The sequence below is a fragment of the Mastomys coucha genome, unplaced genomic scaffold, assembly GCF_008632895.1.
Source record: "Mastomys coucha isolate ucsf_1 unplaced genomic scaffold, UCSF_Mcou_1 pScaffold3, whole genome shotgun sequence".
Lineage (NCBI taxonomy): Eukaryota > Metazoa > Chordata > Mammalia > Rodentia > Muridae > Mastomys > Mastomys coucha.
Window position 1 is genome coordinate 50,614,625 of NW_022196909.1, and position 20,217 is coordinate 50,634,841.

The window sequence follows — 20,217 nt, forward strand, 5'->3', positions numbered from 1 at the left end:
GAAAAGAAAAGAAAAGAAAAGAAAGAGACATGGCTGGCTTTTAACTCTAATGAGTGATAGGTATGGGAGTTTCCACAACTGGGCCAGCTACCATCCTCAGTCATGCTTTTCTTTTCCTTATGTAGTCCAGTCTTGCCTCAAGTCTTCTAGCCAAAGATAACACTTCAATTTCCCATTTTCTTGTCTTCTTCCTGAGTTTTGAGATTATGTGCCTGTGTTAATTGTGCCTGGTTTATTTATATGGTCCAACAGTGGAACCTAAGACAGCTTCACACAAAATAGGCAAATGCCCTACCCACTGAGCGACATGCCCAGCTCCTGATGCTTCTGTCCTACCCACTGAGCGACATGCCCAGCTCCCGTGATGCTTCTGTCCTGCAGGCTGAGCTACATGCCCAGCTCCTGATGCTTCTGTCCCAATTCATTTTCCAGGATCAACAGATCAGAAGCCATGTTCTAGCACATCTGACATAGGTGGTCACTTTCCCTCCATTTGCCAAAGACCTTTTCTCTAGTGGACTGGTCCTCCTCCATCTTTTGCTGGTACATCTGCCCCTGGGGTTCTAATGTTGATGTACCCCCAAGCTCAATCTTTGACAGTTTTTTTTTTAAGATTTATTTATTATTACATATAAGTACACTGCAGCTGTCTTCAGACACACCAGAAGAGGGCATCAGATCTCATTACAGGTGGTTGTGAGCCACCATGTGGTTGCTGGGATTTGAACTCAGGACCTTCGGAAGAGTAGTCAGTGCTCTTACCCGCTGAGCCATCTCTCCAGCCCAAGTCTTTTCTTTAAGAATTACTTTTACATGTTTGCTTCCTTATGTGCACTGGGTATGTGCCGTGGGTCCTGGATATCAAACTCAGGTTCTCTTCAACAGCAAATGCTTTTGAAGCAGAGCTCTCTCTGGCTCCAAATGCTTTCATTTTGACTGTTCTAAACATTAGCTTTCCTTCAACTTCACCAGTCAAGCCGGTGCTACTGTTGAAGCTTACCTGTGTCATTTTAGAAAAAATCTCCATATCTGGGGTTGGAGACATGGCTCAGTGTATAAGAGCACATGTTGCTCCAGGTGGTAGTGGCTCTCGCCTTTAATCCCAGCATGTGGGAGGCAGAGGCAGGCGGATTTCTGAGTTCAAGGCCAGCCTGGTCTACAGAGTGAGTTCCAGGACAGCCAAGGCTACACAGAGAAACCCTGTCTTGAAAAAACAAAAACAAAAACAAAGCACATGTTGCTCTTATAGATAACCCAGGTTCAATTCCCAGCACCCACATGGTGGCTCACAACAACCCAGGGACTCTGATGCATTCTTCTCACCTCCAAAGGTAGCAGGCACACACACTACACATACATACAGGGAGACAAGATATTCATAAACATAAAATAGTAAATAAATCTTAAAAATTAAAAAAAAAAAACCAAAAAAAACCCAAAAACTCCATTTCTAAGTCTGTTCCCCAGCCTGAGTAGACAGGCATGTCCAACCTTTTGACAGTGAGACATAAAGTCATTACAAAGTCTGATATCATCATCGACAGAGTTCATGTGAATTACATGATTTGATTTGCAATGGAAAAAGTATCACAAAATAAATCTTAAGTGAGCCACTCTTATGATTTTGCGTTCAGACCAAAAAATCCCAACACAAAAATCAAAGGCCTCCAGGAGCTGCTCTGAGGCAAGGCCTAGACTACTCCACCCACTCCTCCTCCTGTGCTTCCTTCAGACCTCCGCTCCATGCCGCTACTTGATCTGCTCTCCCCACTGCAATCCTTCCCACAGTGTAACTTTTGCTTCTGATGAACTAGCAGCCTCAGAGAAGGCTCCCCTGCACCGCACAGGAGACTGGAACAGAGAAATGAGAAAAAATACCGGTTTCCACTGTGTTTATTACTAATATAAAAAAAAGTTAAAAAGAAAAAAAATCATTCTTAGTTCTCCAATAGCTCTTTCTCCTCTTGCGCACACACCTCCTGACCCACTTCCTTAGGGCCTGTTCAAAACCCAACATGTTCACTGCTGTTTTCACAGAAAACATGCAGTGCCAGGGAAGAGAAGAGAAGAGGGTCAGGTCAGAGATGACAGTACTGTTCAGGTTCCATCCAAAGACAGGTGGAGATTCACAAAGTCAAATCAAAGGGCCAGTGGCCTCACAATGACAGAGCCTAAGTGAAACGGGCCAGGTGGGAGCTGTGTGGGGAGGCCTGCCGGAGGCTTTCCAAGACACCACTGGCCTGTCAGACCCAGAATGCCCAAACACCAGGAGAGGGCACAATGGGGAGGCAGTCTGAAGAGTCTCATGTCCTCCCGTGTTGGGAGGTAGGTGAACTCCAGAGGGCACCAAGAGCCTCACTTGATTTGGCAGCAAAACTTAACTCTAGTGTTGGGAAGTCACAAAAACGTCACAGACACCGAGGAAGGCTACAAAGGGTGTACAGTTTCACAAAGCACAGTGACCACAGGCCTTAGCGGTGGGGCTCATGCTACGGACAGAAACTAGGATGTCCAAAAGCAGGTGGAGGCTGTTCAGGGAGCAAGTCTGCACCCGTCACTCAAAGCTGACCTCAAGGCCATACAACCTGGTGCACTTCCTGGCAGCTGCAAACACTGGGGCTTTACATGAAAAGACTTAAACAAGCAGCTAGGGGTAAGAGACTGCTCCAGGGTTCTTGGGAACTGAGGGCACTACTGAGGGACAGGTGGACAAATGCACAAGAAACAGCACCAAAGGTTTCCTGTTGAGCAGTCTGTTGGCAGAGGGGAAGATCCAGGAGGCAGTGGAACGTAGCGAGATGGGTTCCCAAAGGTCTCTACAGCCTGGATCAGAAGACAGTGTGCACTGTGCACCAGTGACAATCACAGCTCTGGACTCCAAATGGGAGAGATGATAAAAGGGGTGGACGTGTCAGTGCCTGAAGGTGACAGAAGAGCCTTCAAGTAGCTATAATGGAGCCACAGAGAATACATGGCCACTAGGTCAGAGGGCTCCTTCCAGCCTGGGTGGGAAGGCACAGTCTCACAGAGGAGGTCCGTTGACGCCTGGATGGTAGAAGGCACAATGGTCTTCATAACGACAGTGGCCCTTTTTAGAGAAGTGTCGGCAGACAGGGCGGTCAGACTTGTCTGTGAATAAGGAAAAGAGCAGCTTCAAACCTCGTAAGAGCTGGGGGAGGGGGCTCACACCGGTGGTCCCAGCATTCAGAAGGCCAAGACAGAAGACTGCCACAAGTCTGAGGTCAACTTGTCCACCCACCCCCAATCAAACACAATTCTTCTTTCCTGACCCCCCAAGAACCCTAAGATGTAATAGAATGCAGAGAGAAAGCCAAGGTTTCTACCATATACTCTACTTTCTATTTTTGGTGCTAAGGATAGAACACAGGGCCTCTGGCATGATACATACCTTGCTCAATCACTGAGCAAGACTCCCAGACCACCACATGTTTTGGAAAGACAGTCTTTCTGAGAGAACAAAAGTGTTCAGGGCTATTTGTACCTCTTAAGGCAGCTAAGAAGCTGGGAGTCCAGTGCTAGGACTCCCTTAACATGGATAAGGCCCTGCGTTAATTCTCAGTGCTGCTCAGTGAGAGCCCAAAGGAGGAGATATCCCAGGCCTGCTGGCATATGGGCCATGGCACAAACATAACAAAGTGAGCCTTACCTTCCATCATCTGGGGGCTGTCCTTGGGAGGGACGAGAGACCAGCTTTTGAGCCTTCGTGGATTTCTTGCCTCTCTGTAAAAGCTTTCCCTAGGACCCCCATGGCCTGGCCCAGGAAAAGGAGGTTCAGTATTGACACCCCACCAACCACGACCATATGGGCTAGATCGAGGACCAAGGCCTCCCCGAATGTAGCCTCTCCCCCGGGGAGGAGGTGGGAGACTCAGCAGTGGTGGAATCATCGGTCCCCTTGATCCTGGAGGACCCCTGTGGAAGGCTACAGAGAGAAAGACAGGGAAGTGACTGCTGGGTTGCTTAGTCCCGTCAAAGGCCCCTCCCCTGCTTACTACAGCAAAGCACTCTAACACACCACTTTAAAAAGTACACAAATTAGCTATGACGTCTTCATCTGGGTTTCCATCGCCAGTGTAAAAAGACATGCTTTCTAAGCGCCTTTTAGCCCCTGCTGTGGGGAACTGAACCTAGGACCTTGTGTATGATAGGCAACTGACTACTCTTATTACTGAGCTAAATCTCCGGCCTCAAAAGAGCCATCCATCTATACGCCATCCCCTCCCCTGGAAGGTTGCCACCATCCTGACTTCTAACATAACAGGTTGTAGATCTGCCTGGTTCTGAACTCTGGGCGCTTCTGTTAATCTTGAGAGTCAATTTATCTGGGTTGGTAGTCGATTTTTTTTTTTTTAAAAGTGTAGCATCCTATTACATGGACTGACGTGCTCTACTGATGATGGATATGTGGGTATTAACTGTGTGGCCACAATAAACAATGCTCCGAATATTTCTATGTGTAGTGTAAGTTTCTGTTCTGTGGTAGAGGAATTGCTCAGTAAGAATAGTGTATTCAGCTGGCCAGTGGTGGTGCACACCTTTAATCCTAGCACTTGGGAGGCAGAGGCAGGCGGATTTCTGAGTTCGAGGCCAGACTAGTCTACAGAGTGAGTTTCAGGACAGCCAGGGCTACACAGAGAAACCCTGTCTTGAAAAAACAAAACAAAACAAACAAACAAACAAAAAAAAAGTGTATTCAATTTTAATCTCATTAAACACAGTTTCTGAGTGGTGTATCAACTCCCCTCAGAGGCTCTACAGCTTCCAAGCATTGGATGGGTCAGACTTTCTCATTTGATTTGTTGTGTATGTGAGGAACAAAAATATATATGTATGCTCATATATCACATGTGTGTCTAGTGTCCTTGCAAAAAGAGGGCGTTGGAACTAGACCTGTGAACTGCCTAGTTCCACTAGACCATGTGGTGCTAAAATTCTAAAACAATCTCTTTAGCCCAAAAAAATAGATTTCTAAAATTCCAGACTTGTGTGTGTGTGTATGTGTGTGTGTACACAGATATCATGCTGCGTGTGTGACAGAGAGACAACCTGTGGAATTTGGTTCCTGAACTACTTGGGGCCCAGGGAGTAAGGTTAGACTGTCAGGCTTGGTGGCAAGCACTTTCACCTGCAGAGCCATCTTGTCAGCCTGACTCACCTCAACTATTCAGTATATGGTTCAATACTCTTAAGTTCATCTGTTGGGAAACAGAATCCCAGAACCCTACACTGTAAACCCAAGGCCAAAACAGAAGCCTTTAACAAACCCCTTTCCTTACATCTCCAACAGCCTCAGGAACCCACATTCTAAGGGTTTCTATGAGTCTGACTTCAGATAGCTCATGTGTTTATCTTCAAGGGCCCACTTTCTTAATATAGTGTGGCCAGGTTCACATGCAGTACTGCTAACAACATTTTTTTCCTTTTTCAAAACAATATTCCACTGAATGCACATATATTTTTTTAGCTTGGTGGCAGCCTGGGCTATAATATAACAACTGTCAAAAAAAAAAAAAAAAAAAAAAAAAAAAAAAAAAAAAGACAAAAACTTTATCCAAGACTTTAATCCAAGAATTTGGGAAGCAGAGGCAGGCAGATTCTCTCTGCATTCAAGTCTAGTGTGGTCTGTATAGTTATAGAGTTCCAAACAGCCAAGGCTAATAGAGAGACCCTACTGCAAACAAACAAACCAAAACCCAAATTCCCAAAGACTACACTTCCAGTTCTTGTAAATATAAACCCAGAAGCGGAACTGTATTCACTCACTTTCTTAAATAGGGTCTCTATGGAGCCCACGCTAGCCTCACAACACAATTCTCCTGCCTCACATATGCTACCAGGTTTGGCTTATTTTTAGTTTCTAACAAAACTCCATATTATATATAGTAATTACGTGGTTCCATGTCTATTTAGTTAACAGTGTTACCTGATTAACACAAGTCTGTGTTAGTTGATGTAGTTCACTTATAAATACTTGTTTTATGGTTAACATACTTGTGTTTGCTTTTTCTATCTGTGTGTGTATGTGAGTGCACGCACATGCACGTGCAAGTTCGAGAGGCTGACAGGGTCTCACTGAACCTGGAGCATCCTGATTCAGCTGTACCTGCGAGCCAGCAAGCCCTAAAGTCTGTCTACCTCTGCCTTATCATCACTGTTGGGCCCGGGTTTCTTTTCTTTTTTACATGTTTGCTGAGATCTGAAATCAGGTCCTCACGCTTTTGAAGTAAGTAACCTGATCAACTGGACCACCTCCCACAGTACCACTCCTCCTCCTCTTCCTCGTTTTACTTTTAGAGACAGTGTCTTATATAGGCCAGGCTAACACTGAACTCTTAGCTTTCTGGCTGCCACCATGCCTGGTCTGTGTGTTGTTTTCAAACTCTTACCTACTCTAAGACCATGAGACACAATTACTTTTTATAAGGATGTTTATTTTTCAGTCTGCTTAGAATTGATGTTTTTATTTGGTATAACTATTAACAAAGTCAAAGTTCATATTTTTACACACAAAAAGTCCAATTGAGACAACATTGTTTACTGACAGAACCAATTATTTGATTTCATCCTTACACAGAATTCTGTGTTCATATATCTACAGGACTCTGATTCCACTCAGACAGGGTCTCATGTAGCCCAGGCTAGCCGGTCTCAAATTTGCTATGTAGGAGAGGCTTGCTATGTAGGAGAGACTCCTGATCCTTCCACCAGTCTCGCAAGTATTAAAAACTTATGTTGCCATTCTGCAAAAACCACAATGTCATAGCTACTGCAGCTTTTCATCAAATCTTGCTATGCCCTCCCACTTTGGTCTTGGTAGTGTCCCATTTAGAGCCTCTATAATGGAAAACGTTTATTTCTACACACAAATAGAGGTAGGAGTTAATGTGGAAGGGAAGTGACATTTTGATGGCACCGTGTTTCTAAACGGTTAATATATGATCCCTCATTTAGGTACACAATCCCTGGAGTTTTGCTTAAAAAGTCTTTGATTTTCCTCCATCCCTTCTCCAGGGCTTAAAACACGAATCAGGGCCCAATTTCTCCTCACCTGACTTGGGGTCACCAGGCTTTCCGTTAGCCATGGGGGGAGGGCCCAGAAGGCTGGGTGGTCCTAAGAGCAGACGTGAAAACACGGTCATCAGATCGGTGCAAAGGACTGATCACCTGGTTCTTAAGTGGTCTTTTAACAGTCAGTTTTTAACCAGTAAAGTCATATATCCACTCAGCAGTGCCGCAAGCTCTCACCCCGTCCATCTGCCCGTCCCTCTGCAGAGTTGTTTGAGATTCCATCAGAGGGTAACAGAGGTCTCTAACAGCTCTTTCCTCACAGTGCTGCATCCACAACATGCCCAGTGATTCCACATACCCCAATCCCTCACCTTAACTGTTGGCCCATCATAGTTTTTTTCTCCTCTCCTTCCCTCGGGGGAGTAGTTCACAGAAGGTTGACCTAACCAGTGGAAGTGTGGTCACAAATTGTCTTCCCGATCATCACAATCTGTAATATCGCTGCCACCCCTCTCCCCCGCCATTCTGCGGTTGCGCAAGCCAGATGTTTAGCCGCCACCTCCCCTGCCTTCTCCAGAAAGGATTAGGAGCCAGACTGAGGTTGAGGGTTCAAGCAAGCGAAGCCCTCAATCCAGGTTCCACCAGCAGCCCTCCCACCACCACCACGCCCCACCCCACCCCACCGCACCCCACCTCCACGCGTGCGCCCTTCCTCCTTCCGTTGGCACCTCCTCCCCCGCATTTCATTCTCGCCTAGCCCCCGGCCCGCTGACAGGCGTGTGCACGCCCTGACCCTCACCCCTGGGGCGCTCATCGTCCTCGTCTCCAGGCTCGTCGCGCTCGGACAGCGCGAGATGATGCTGCTGCTGCGGCGGCGGCGGCGGCTGCTGCTGGTCCAGCTTCTTTCGCTTCGGCATAGCGGCTGCGGCAATGGCTGCAGCAGCAAGATCTGGAGGGCAGTGAGGAAGGGGCACACTAACTTCCCTTCCGCTTCCGGGTGGGCAGTGGGCCGGGTGACCGAGGCTCCCCGCCGCCATGCCACTTCCGGGAGGTCGCGGACGTGCTGCGGCCGTTCGCTCCTCCGCCGCGCGTGGGGGGGAAAAGCTCTGCTCCCCTCGTGCGGTTCCCCCTCCGCGTGGGGAAAGCACCACCGCGTTACAGGGACACGCCGGACGGGCTTCGGGGCCTCTGGCGGCACGCGAGAGGCCCGGTCGCATCCTGAGATCGTCACATCCGGTCCCCCCGGTTACCACGGCAACGCCTCCAGCCACAACTCCGTGCTCTCTGACCTCTCTGCCGAAGTCCTCGTCCCGCTCGCTTTCTCCTCCTCACCCGCGCTCGCACGTGTGACACGCCCGTGAACCTGCCTCTTCTGCCTCCTCCTCTGCGAGTCCGGTGTCGCCGCAGGCCAGTCCGCGGGACAGCCGGCGCAGCCTCGGCTCCCCCGCCGGGGGCCATCCTCCCCGGGCGGCCGCGCGGTGGGGCGTGTCCTCGGCCCCCTCGCCCGGCCCCCGCCAGGTGAGTGGCAGCTCCCGGGAGCGCCGGGCGGCGAGGACACGGGTTTCCCCCCGCCCCGACCCCTCCCGCGGCTGCCACTTGGTAGCGCCCGTGACGGAGTCGGCTCGGGCCTCCCACGCGCGTCTCCGGCTCGCCGCCCCGTGCATCCCGGAGCCGCGCGGGCTGCTCTCACGTGCCGCCGCTTGCATCCCCGCCGCCCCGCTCCCCGCCGCCCGCCGCTGACGTCACCGCGGCCCCGCCTCCCCAGGGCCCCGGGCCGCCGGCGGGGGCTGCCCGGGGGAGTCAGTTGCGGCGGCGGGGAGCTCGGCGGAGGGCGGGCCGGGGCTCTGGGGCCATGCCGAGGAAGAAGCCCTTCAGCGTGAAGCAGAAGAAGAAGCAGCTGCAGGACAAGCGGGAGCGGAAGCGAGGTCAGGGAGGGGGCGGGGCCGCCGCGCAGCTCTGGAGGAGGGCTGTGCCGCCGCACCGCGGGCGGGGGGTGGGTGTGGGTGGGTGGGCTCTCGTGATCCCGCGTGGGATGCCACGGTGGGGGGGGTCCCGCAGAGGCGGGACTGGGGGGTGGGGGATGGGAAACTCTGCTGCTGCTGCTCCTACGGGGCGCTGTGACGACCTCCAGGCCCATCCGGGAGAGGATCGGGGCGCGCGGCTGGGAGGATGGAGCCTCTGGAGAAGTTGGGGCGACTGAAGAAGAGCTTGACCTACCAGCTCGGGGGGCTTTAGGTACCCCGAGAACCGGTCTACACCGGCGGTCACCGGCCCCTCCCCTCAGGGCTCCAAGATGGGCTTCGCTCCAGTTCCAACAGCCGCAGCGGTAGCCGGGAGCGGCGGGAGGAGCAGACGGACACGTCGGATGGGGAATCCGTGACCCATCACATCCGCAGGCTCAACCAGCAACCTTCCCAGGGCCTGGGGCCCAGAGGCTACGACCCCAACCGGTAAGCCAAGGAGAAGGGCGCTGGCCGCGGTTCTCCGCCCTCACCCTTAGGAAAAGCTTCTGATGAAGGATTGAAAGTGGAGCTAGTGAGGCCGGAAGCCAAGGTGGTTCTCCCAGGATGGGCCACACAATCTTGCCCTCCAGTGGGGCTGTCAAGAGTTTGTTTAGAGGAGAGGAAGCTTTGCAAAGTTTTCTGGTCAGAAGAGGAGATGAAGGAGGAGATTGTCACAGGACTCCACCTAGATGCGTGGTCCCTCTCCCCTTAGATACCGGCTGCACTTTGAACGGGACAGCCGGGAGGAGGTGGAGAGGAGAAAGAGAGCGGCCAGAGAGCAGGTGTTGCAGCCAGTCAGTGCTGAGGTGCTGGAGTTGGATATCCGGGAAGTGTATCAGCCTGGCTCAGGTGAGTGAGGGCTACTTGTGTTTGCCATCATAAGCTTGGGGAACTTGCTGGCCAGAGGAGGGGTACAAAAAAGTCCCATTGTGCACATTCGGTCTTTTTCCTCATTTCCCAGTCCTGGACTTTCCCCGGCGACCTCCTTGGAGCTATGAGATGTCTAAGGAACAACTAATGAGCCAAGAGGAGCGGAGCTTCCAGGAATACCTTGGGAAGATACATGGGGCGTACACTTCGGAGAAACTCAGCTACTTTGAGCACAATCTGGAGGTGATGGTGGCGTGTTGAATGGAGTCGACATGCTGTGATCTTAGTGTTGCGGTTCAGGCAGCAGCAGGACTGAAGGCAGTCTCTCTTCTGATCTTTTCAGACATGGAGGCAGCTGTGGCGGGTGTTAGAGATGTCTGACATCGTCTTGCTCATTACTGATATCCGACATCCGGTGAGGACTTCGAAAGGTTTGCAAGGGGGAAGGGGAGCTCCTAGTATGAGAGTGTTGTAAGGCAGGGATTGGAAGACAGGGAGATCTTCTTAAGTTTTTTGATGTGTGTGTGTGTGAAAGGCCCTGATTGCAGGTGCTTGGCGTTCCAGTTGTAGAATGTGTGCTTGGAGTTGGGAAGCCACAGAGGTCAACCTTACATAAGTTCCTCAGGCGATGGCACCTTGTATTGTGGGATGAGATATCGTTCTCATCAAATAGCCGCAGGGGTGGTCCTGTCTGTCATCCTTTCCTGGTGCTGGGGTTACAGCTGGCTTCCTTTCTTTTTACACCTTCTGCTAAAGTCTTCTGTCAGAAACTCATTTGCTTTTCCTTTTATTTTGCTCTGCTCTGCCGAGGATGAAGCCCTGGGCCTTGCATCTTGCATGTACTAGGCCTGAGCTTTTGCCACTGAGCCACACCCCCAGCCCGAGGAGCTGAGCATTTTATTCATCTCTGATCCTAGCCTGCCGTTCCCCTGCTGGCCAGCTGACCCGCTGTTTCCCAGCCTACCAGAGCTAGACCAGTAGAGAGTCCCAGTACAGAGCTCCAGGGAGTTCTGAGTCAACTTGGGGCTCCTTGGGCCCAGCCCAAAGGTGCCTTCCTTTCGTCTTTCACCTCTGTAGCCCACCATGATCGACACAGACCCCACCTGGGATACTAGGTTAGTGGGTGAGGTGTGTAGACTGCTGCTGGACAGCCCCGTGATTCCCGGCCTCCTGACTTCACTTGTCTTCCGGTGGAGAAAGGGAGGTCTGTAGGGAACACTTAGGTTGGGGAGCCTCGATGAATGTGCACACAGTTACAAGAGTTCACGTGTATGTTTCTATGCATGGTCACACGCACATATGACGTACACAGTCATATATGCATAACACAGATATGTACACACTTGCATGTGCTCTTGTACATGTAGCTGTGCGTGTGTACACATGTGCATGGTTACGTGCACATAGAAGCAGGTGTTACTTCCTACCCAGTCCCCATTCCTGTTGGACTGTCACCACCTCAGTGTGTTAGGTGTTGTCATATTCCACGACCTGCAGGAAGCTCCCTGAGACTTGACCAGGTTATTTCTTTTTTTTTTTTTTTTTTTTTTGGTTTTTCGAGACAGGGTTTCTCTGTGCAGCCCTGGCTGTCCTGGAACTCACTCTGTAGACCAGGCTGGCCTCGAACTCAGAAATCCACCTGCCTCTGCCTCCCAAGTGCTGGGATTAAAGGTGTGCGCCACCACCACCCGGCATGACCAGGTTATTTCTAACACCTGCTTTGCCTTCCCTGCTCAGTGTGGCTGGGTTACTATTTTCACCACAGAGTCTAATGCAGCCAGAGTGACAGGGAGCTGGGGTCAGCACACTCTTGGCTCGCTTCTTGTCACTCTGTCACAGGTTGTGAACTTCCCCCCGGCACTTTACGAGTATGTAACTGCAGAGCTTGGGCTGGCCCTGGTGCTGGTCTTGAACAAAGTGGACCTGGCCCCGCCAGCTCTCGTGGTTGCCTGGAAGCATTATTTTCACCAGCACTACCCCCAGCTCCACATTGTCCTGTTCACTTCTTTCCCTCGGGACACGAGAACTCAACAGGAGCCTGGTAGTGGTGAGTGAGCTGTGGAGAGGGTGTTGGGGGTGAGATGAGTGGCGGGGATTAGAGAACAGAGAGGTTGGTTGGCAAGGGCACTTGATTTGGGCCTGAGGGCAGCAGGAGAGAGAGGCACATCTTCACTCTCTCATCTCAGTCTTGAAGAAGAATCGGAGACGGGGGAAAGGATGGACTCGGGCGCTGGGGCCAGAGCAGCTGCTGAGAGCCTGTGAAGCCATCACTGTGGGGAAAGGTATGCCGTCCTTGGAGGGGAGGCTCAAGGGCTCATCTTTGGATGCCCCTCTAATATACATACTTAGGAAAGTTGTAGAATAAGGCTCCACCTTGTGGTGGGAAGGAGCGAGGCGGGGAGTGGGCAGGGGCCTCTGTTTTGATGTCCTGACTTGTGTGTGACGCCAGAGTGGGGTCCTGTGAAGGCTGGGGAAACTCTGGTCTTACACATTGGCACTCTGTGATTCTTGGCATGCTGGTGACATCAGTTGTGTGTTCATGATGCATAGTGGCCTGGGGATGCAGGAAACCCCCTCTGTTTTCTTCCTCCAACAGTGGACTTGAGCAGCTGGCGAGAGAAGATTGCTAGGGACGTGGCCGGGGCCTCCTGGGGTAATGTCTCCGGTGAGGAAGAGGAGGAGGAGGACGGGCCAGCAGTCCTGGTAGAGCAGCAGACCGACTCAGCGATGGAGCCCACGGGCCCCTCCAGGGAGCGTTACAAGGACGGGGTGGTGACTATTGGCTGTGTAGGTAAGGACTGAGTGGCCTGCCGATGTGGCCTTCTTAGGCGCTGTGTTTTCATTATTTATAGAGGAGGGAGCAGGGCCTGTTTGGGCTTAGGTCCTTCAAAGACCTTCAGAGGCCTTTGTCATTGGTTCTGGGGGAACAGAGAAGAGTGTCTACTGCAGTGCAGCTAATAAGTTCTGTCTCTTGTTGGCTTTGTCAACGAAAGCAAGTCCTTAAGCTGTTGAGTCACTTGAGAACGAGGTTGCTGATGCACAGTTAAGAGCCAGAGGTGAGCAGTGGCCTGCTAAGCCTCACAGTGACTGTTAAATCTTCACAGTGCCTGGTGCTCCAGGTGACCCGTAGGTACTCATTTTTCAGTTGTGAATACTGGGTCCTTAAGTGTCAGCAGGAGAGCAGTGCGTGTCCGCTCCCCCGTGGGAATCCCTTTCAGTGTGGCCAGGGTGTATCTCACTGGTTGAGAGCTGTATCAGAAGCCCAGCGTGGTGCAGCTCACCTTCAGTGCCCGCGCTTGGAGAAAGAGGCAGCCAAATCTCTGAGTTCAAGGCCAGAATGGTCTACATTGGACAATGAGACCCTGTCTCTAAAAGGAAAAGGGCTTTGTTCAGCTCCAGTAGAGCAGCAGTTCTCACCCCTCTAGGGGTCGAATGACCCTTTCACAGGGGTCACGTATCACTTCACGTTAGGGACTTATAAGTCCTAAGAGCAGCAAAATGACAGTGTGAGTGTGAGGAAGGTTGAGGACCACTGCAGTACAGGAGACACACCGAGACAAGGTCTAAGACCCTTCCTCACTTTGGGTACAAGAGGAGAGAAGAGACCTTGGTAATTTGTACCTTAGATATTTGTGAGCTTTTATTCTGTTTTAGATTTTTTTTTCCTCTGTGTTTTGATGTTTTGTCTGTATATATGTGTGTCTCTGGTTCCTGCAGAGGCCACAGAAGAGGGCAGTGGATCCCCTAAAGTTGGGGTTGTGGACTGTTGGAAGCCACTTGTGGGTCCTGCAAGGGCCATGACTTCTCTCAACCCCAAGACATCTGTCTGGCTCTGCAGTTAGGATCTTAGTTCTAGTTACATTAGCAGCCAATGGTGGAACGGCAGGATCTGGTTTCATTTAGAAGTTTGTTCTTTATTGAGTGGGGTGAATGGTGGAAGATGGACAAGAAGGGAAGATGAGTCCAGAGGACAGCCAGAAGCTGCTGAGAGGAGTTGGGCGTGGTGCTCACCCTGTGTTTCCAGAGTTTGGGAGGCCAAGGCATGAGGATTATGAGAGTTTGAGGTCAGCCTGGACTGTGTGGTGAATTCCAGGTCAGCTTTGGTACAGGTTGTGACCCATCTCAAAAAAGAAGAAGGAGAACCAGCCTCTTTCCTACCCCAAGAGTTGATCAAAGGGAGGTGATGGAGGCGTGGGGTGCTGGGACAGAAATATGATGTGAAGGTGGGGAAAATGGCCGTGCTGGTGGCTGGACTTGGTGCCAGAGGAAGCAAAGAACAATGAAAGTTGTTTGTTTGTTTAAAAGCCTGTGCAGCTGGGACTCCTGAGTGGAGAAAGTGTGAGAGAAGCCAGCGTGGAGGGCTGGAGAGCAGAGAGGAGAGAACTAAGGGGCTGCTGTCCCACGTGGAGAGGCTCAGTAGCTGTGGGTGCGGGGTCTGGAGCTTAGGAGAGAAGGGAGAACTAGGGCTTGGGATGCAGTAGGGACTTCAGTTTACGGAGCACTGGGAAATATGCAGAGTACTTAATGCCACGGGACAGGAGAAGGTAGGTGAAGAGAGAGCTGAGGCAGAGCAGCAGTTAGTCTGGGCAAAGGAGGAGGGATGGGAACCAAGAAGAGTCTGGAAGTGAAGTGGACACAGTGCCTGGAGTCTCACGTCTGTGATGTAGGGCTGACAGCTGCTGGGAGCATGGGGAAGAGGAAAGACACCAGAAACAGCATCCTCCGCACAGGTCCACTGGGCGGAGTTAGAGGGTGCATCGTGGCCTGAATGCTCGTGAGGGTCTGGGGAGCAGGAAGGGCATGCACCACGTCAGGATGAGGCTCTGTGGAGATGGGCAGATGCATCTTGAGGAAAGTGCTGTGGTCAGGTGTGGCCCAGTGCACTAGGATCTCCAAAGCTGCTGTGTATTTTTGTCTGTGTTCAAGTGTTCAGTCAAAGGGGCTGGAGAGATGGCCCAGGGATTAAGACCACTAGTTGCTCTTCCGGAGGACTCTGGTTCAATTCCCAGTACACACTAATAGCTCACAGCTGTCTGTAACATCAGTTCTAGGGGATCTGACTTCACACCGACACATGCAGGCAAAAACACCAATGCACATAGTATAAAATAAATAAACTATCAAGAGTACAGTCACAAGATGAATTCAGGAAATGATTAACACACAGCTTGTCTTTATGGTTGTGGGTTTGTTTTTGTTTCATGTGAGGTTTCTGTTGTTTCTGAAATAGTCTCACTATGCAGTTCAGGCTGTCAAACTCTGAGCTATCCTTCTGCCTCACCCTTTCAAGTGCTGGGATTACAGCCACGTGTCATCACACTGGGCTAGGAGTTTTACTCAGAGGACAGAAAAGTATGCTGTCCAGGGGAGCTGTCTCCTCTGCCACCCGGGAGACGAGGTAGCTTGGTGTGCTGGGAAGGAGCTGGCCAGCTTGTGCATCTTCTCTCAAGTGCTGTGTGGATGGAGCTGCATGCCACAGGGCTGGGCTTTTGTCAGGTCACTGAGATGCAGGAAAGCCAGGACCAGGAGTTCAAGGGCAGTGTGTAGGACTTCCAGATTGCTGGCTCCTGGACCTGGAGTTAGATCAGAAGAAAAGGAGATGTGCTGAGTGTTGCATAGTATCGAGCTTACTTTTCTATTGCTGTAAAAAGACACCACGCCCAAGGCAGCCTGTAAAAGAAGATACCTCATTGGGAGCTTGTTTACAGTTTCAGAGGAGGAATCCATGACCATAATAGCAGGGAGCATGGCAGCAGGCATAGTGGGGGGGGGGGGAAGGGGACGGATGGACAGACTGACAGACAGACCAGAGAGGCAGAAATAGAGAGATTGGGTCTAATGTGGAATTTTGAGTCCTCAAAGCCCACCCCTAGTAACATACCTCCTCCAACAAGGCCACACCTTCTAGTCCAGTGGTTCTCAACCTGTGGACTCAACCTGTGGGTCATGACCCCTTTGTGGGTGGGGGGTGCACATCAGATATCCTGCATATCAGATATTACAATACGATTCACAACAGTAGCAAAAGTGTAGGTATGAAGTAGCAGCAGAATTACTTTATGGATGGGGGGGGGTCACCACAACATAAGGAACTGCATTAAAGGGTCGCAGCACTAGGAGGGTTGAGAACCACTATCCTAGTCCATCCCCAAACGTTCCCACCAGCTAGGGACCAGGCATTCAAATAGATGAGCCTAATGGGGGCATTCTCATTCAGACTATCACAGTGTTACCATACTGGAGTCAGGGTGAACTCATTGGGATGAAGGGATAAGTGAGCCCAAAGGATGCATGTCGGGTCAAGGAGGAGATGTGAGGCAGCAGTGTGCTCTGTGTGTAAGTGATTAGTTTAGGTTCTAAGGGCCTGGGTAGTAGATGGGAGGTCTGTGCAGATCCTGCACTCAGGCAGAAAAAAGCTGGCATAGCTATGAGAGAGCTGTGTTAGCCAGCAGGAATCTCCATGGACAGTCAGTCATGGTTATTCCAAGGTGCAGTTGTATCTAGATTGTGACCGGTGTGGGTGGTCAAGTTCTGTCCTGTAAAATGAGGAACAGACCCTGAAGAGGGCAGGGGATGGCCTGGGCCACAGTCGTGGGCAGGGCCAGAGGGCAGGGGATGGCCTGGGCCACAGTCGTGGGCAGGGCCAGAGCTTGTCTGGTCTGGGCTGTAGTGCTTCTTTACCTTGAGTGCATTCTGACAGTCCCCACCGCTGCTCAGCTCTTCTGGCCACAGTCCTTCGCATTGCCTTCCTAGGTTTCCCCAATGTGGGGAAGTCCTCTCTGATCAACGGGCTGGTGGGACGGAAGGTGGTGAGTGTCTCCAGAACACCAGGCCACACGCGGTATTTTCAGACCTACTTTCTCACCCCCTCTGTGAAGCTCTGTGACTGTCCGGGCCTTATCTTCCCCTCTCTGCTGCCCAGGCAGCTGCAGGTATGCAGTAGAAGGGGCTGGAGCTGGATGGGGAGGAGAAGAGGGTGGGCCTGCACAAGGTGCTCAATGCTGTTTCCACAGGTTCTGGCTGGAATCTACCCCATTGCCCAGATCCAGGAGCCCTACACTTCTGTAGGCTACCTGGCCTCCAGAATCCCTGTGCAGGCCCTGCTGCACCTGCGCCACCCAGAGGCCGAGGACCCTTCAGCTGAGCACCCCTGGTGTGCCTGGGACATCTGCGAAGGTGGGCTTCATGGCCTCTCCCTTTTGTTTCTTGCCTACCTTGTCCTCCCAACTCAAGTTCTGGCTTCAAGGAGGGAGTTGTCTGCTTGCCCCTAAATTTCTTTACTCTGTCACAATTAAGAACTCTTGCCTGGACTGTGTGGAATACTGGAAAGACTGAGTGTGGGGCTGATGTGACTGGAACCTGGTTCCTGGGAGTCCCTTACTGTTTGTTTTCTCTGTTTAAGCTTGGGCAGAGAAACGTGGTTATAAAACGGCCAAGGCAGCTCGAAACGATGTGTACAGAGCAGCCAACAGCCTCCTTCGCCTGGCAGTGGATGGCCGCCTCAGCCTATGTTTCCACCCTCCTGGCTACAGCGAACAGAGAGGTGAGAGCCCAGGAGCTTTGTCAGTTCTGCAGATAGGCAGTCGTGTGAGGGGTGTATGCCAGCACTTGAAGAATTGCCTTTGTCCTCACCACTGCCCCAGCTCTTTTGCTCAGGTGTTTGTTTGTGTTCCTCAGGCACCTGGGAGTCTCACGCAGAGACGGCAGAGCTGGTGCTGTCACAGGGTAGGGTGGGGCCGGCAGGTGATGAAGAGGAAGAGGAAGAAGAGGAACTGAGCAGCTCCTGTGAGGAGGAAGGAGAGGAGGACCGGGATGCAGATGAAGAGGGAGAAGGAGATGAGGATACCCCAACTTCAGATCCTGGGTCTTGCCTAACGGCCCGAAACCCGTATGCCCTGCTAGGGGAGGATGAGTGCTGAGCCCCACCTAGTACCATGCCCCCCTCAGTAGCTTTGCTTCTGGGCTGAGCTGGAGGTGTTGTCCCTTTGCCACCCTGATTGTGAATAAAGATTGTCTGCTTTGTAGCCCCTTCCCCAGGTGGCCTGAGGTGAGAGCGGATGGTGTGAGCTGTCCGCTGTGGGAGGCTTTTTGCCTTTCTTCTTTGGGAAGCAGAGCTGTCTGAGGCTGCTGCTCACTCTCTCACATAGCATTGTAGGAATGAATCCCCGTGCACAGAAGAGGTCTGTGGCAGGTCTCACTTGGAATTAGCCCTCCTTTCCTGCACTTTAGCAGAGCCCTGTTACCCCTGTTGCTTGGTGAGTGAAGGAGCCATGGAGGTGTGTCACTGTGGAAGCTTTTTATAGGGATTATGGTGCCGGAGCCAGGACTGGTCATGACCCAGATCTCATGGAGCACAGACTTGGGGATTAATATGGGTGTGTGAAGGATCTCCAAATTCTGGGGACCTGTGGATTATATTCTGGAACTTATTGATACTGAAATGTAAATATGACAAAAAGCGTGTGAAAAAAAATAATGAAATATGTGCAGGCGGAGACTTAATTACAGCAAACAACAATCACTGTTGGAGCAGAGCGGCTCTTTAAAGTAGTGTCAGATTCCATCAAGAGCCTGGGAGCAAAAAGCGCTAGCTAGTGCACAGCCAGTTCTTGAGCCGGTTTGCTCTGGTTTGGGGGTAGAGTTCAGACTGTTTAAGGTCTGACCCAGAAGTTGGCAGGTGGCTGGGGCCATCTTTAGGAGTTCTCTGTATACAGCAGAAATGAGAACCCTAGGCTGAATTCTTGGTGAAAAAAGGAGCGGGCAGCCACAGTGTTGTCCAGTAGGGTGGCAGCATGGTCTGCAGGGCTACATGGCTCTGTAGAGGCATCTCCTTCAGGTAGCATGTTCTCCAGTACCAGCACTGACCTGCCAATAAAGAGAAAGGAGCCTCTGTTGAGAAGAGGCTGAGGCCCTTGGCCATGCATTCCTAAAACATTTACCCCCTTCAATCGCTCCAGCAAGGCCCTGAGTCTGTAACCTGCACTGTCATACAGTTAGAACCACAGCGTGTGAACAGGCGTGAAGGTCATGTACCCAGCATGGGAACGAGGAAAAGATACAACTAAGAGAAATCCAGTTTCTAATCTAGGGCTCTTTGGCCTCACAAACAAAACACAGTTTGACATTGTTTGTATCTGCCCCTTGTGATGCCCCTTGATGTTCCCTGTCCTCTGTCGACTCTTGAGGTTCCCCATGGGAATTTGGGTGACTTGGGTTGGGATGGAGTTGACATGGGGAGCTGTATGGACTGGAGCTGAAGACCGCACCAGAACCAATATTTTTTTTAAAGATTGGGTCTCACTGCTCTCCTGGACTTGCTGTATAGACTAGGCTGTCTTTGAATTCACTCCCAAACGATTGGGATATGTGTCCCCAGTCACTGTCCGTGTCTTGCTCATTTTATAGGAAAACAATACCAGGCAAAGAGCTGTGATAATGGCAAACAGGTCAGGGAGAAGAGAAGCCATGCACTCTGTCAGCCCCTGCCTAAGGATGGGGAGAGACTGAGAGGAAAGGCATGGCACTCCTCACTCCCTCTCACTTGGGTTGTGTCCACCAGTGGGTACCTAGCTGTGGTGGCACTGGGCTCTGGCATGGGAACAGTGTAGCAGAACGACCAAGTCTCTCTAACGCAAGAGCTTTGTTTGTACAGCTCGCATTCTGAAGCAGAGAGTGGTGAGTGGTCCAGGTGAGTTCAGTCATTCAGCCTCAACCAACGAGAGAACCAACAAAAGCTAGCTGACAACCATTGATCAGAAGTTGTGGGACAAATTGTGTACATTCTTTTTCAATACAGTTTCTTAACTTCAGCGGACCATAGACACCACTGCTAACATAGCCTAGTTATTCACACGTAGCTAGTGACTAGTACTGGGGAACCCTCCCCCCAGGATTTGTTTACCCACTGAATATTCTCTGAGTTATTAGTGCCTGCCAATCACTGCGAAGTAGTAAGAAGGAAAATAAATAGCCCTTGTGGAGCTCATGGTTCATTGAGTGATGAAAGTAATACATTAAAAAAAGAAAAAAAAACCTGGTAAATGCTGGGAGAAGAGTGGTAGAAGACCTCCGGAGTCCTGCTCAGGACGCCTTGACGTGGCTGGACACTGTGGGCACGTCTCTGCTCACTGGACTTGGAGCTCATTGATTGGCTAAAATGGCTGGCCAATGAACTCAAGGAATCTTCCTACCTCCATCTCCCAATAGCTAGCTTTCTAAGTGTGCTGGTGGTCCCAACTCAGGCCTGTAAGCCATCATCTCTACAGCTCTGGAAGCTGGATCTGCGAGCAGTTGTGCAAGGCTGAGAAAATCAGCT

The 20,217-nt window shown here is 51.2% G+C and overlaps 3 protein-coding genes across 10 annotated transcripts in view; 2 read left to right on the forward strand and 1 right to left on the reverse strand.

Annotated features, from left to right (window-relative positions):
• The window catches only part of LOC116074627 (H-2 class I histocompatibility antigen, D-37 alpha chain-like), a 714,163-nt gene that overhangs the window by 612,124 nt on the left and 81,822 nt on the right, over nt 1-20,217 (forward strand). The gene's annotated exons all lie outside the window — the stretch shown is intronic.
• Nucleotides 1,878-8,943, reverse strand: Prr3 (proline rich 3). 6 transcript variants are annotated; one of them, XM_031347370.1, is made up of 5 exons: nt 8,319-8,732; nt 7,829-7,978; nt 7,070-7,132; nt 3,668-3,943; nt 1,878-3,129 (listed from the first exon to the last, which is right to left on the reverse strand). In XM_031347370.1, the coding sequence occupies exons 1-5, from the start codon at nt 8,485-8,487 to the stop codon at nt 3,023-3,025; spliced, it is 765 nt and encodes a 254-aa protein (XP_031203230.1). In that variant the 5' UTR covers nt 8,488-8,732; the 3' UTR covers nt 1,878-3,022. The 6 variants fall into 6 exon arrangements, with proteins under 6 accessions (XP_031203230.1, XP_031203233.1, XP_031203234.1 ...); XM_031347373.1 differs by lacking the exon at nt 8,319-8,732 and adding an exon at nt 7,401-7,471 and having other exon boundaries at nt 7,829-8,166; XM_031347374.1 differs by lacking the exons at nt 7,829-7,978; nt 8,319-8,732 and adding exons at nt 7,401-7,471; nt 7,723-7,813.
• Nucleotides 8,583-18,385, forward strand: Gnl1 (G protein nucleolar 1 (putative)). Its single transcript, XM_031347286.1, has 12 exons — nt 8,583-8,954; nt 9,314-9,479; nt 9,745-9,881; nt 9,994-10,145; nt 10,246-10,317; nt 11,742-11,949; nt 12,089-12,184; nt 12,499-12,693; nt 16,656-16,834; nt 16,916-17,078; nt 17,305-17,445; nt 17,580-18,385. Exons 1-12 carry the CDS (start codon nt 8,882-8,884, stop codon nt 17,819-17,821), a joined length of 1,824 nt encoding a protein of 607 aa, XP_031203146.1. The 5' UTR covers nt 8,583-8,881; the 3' UTR covers nt 17,822-18,385.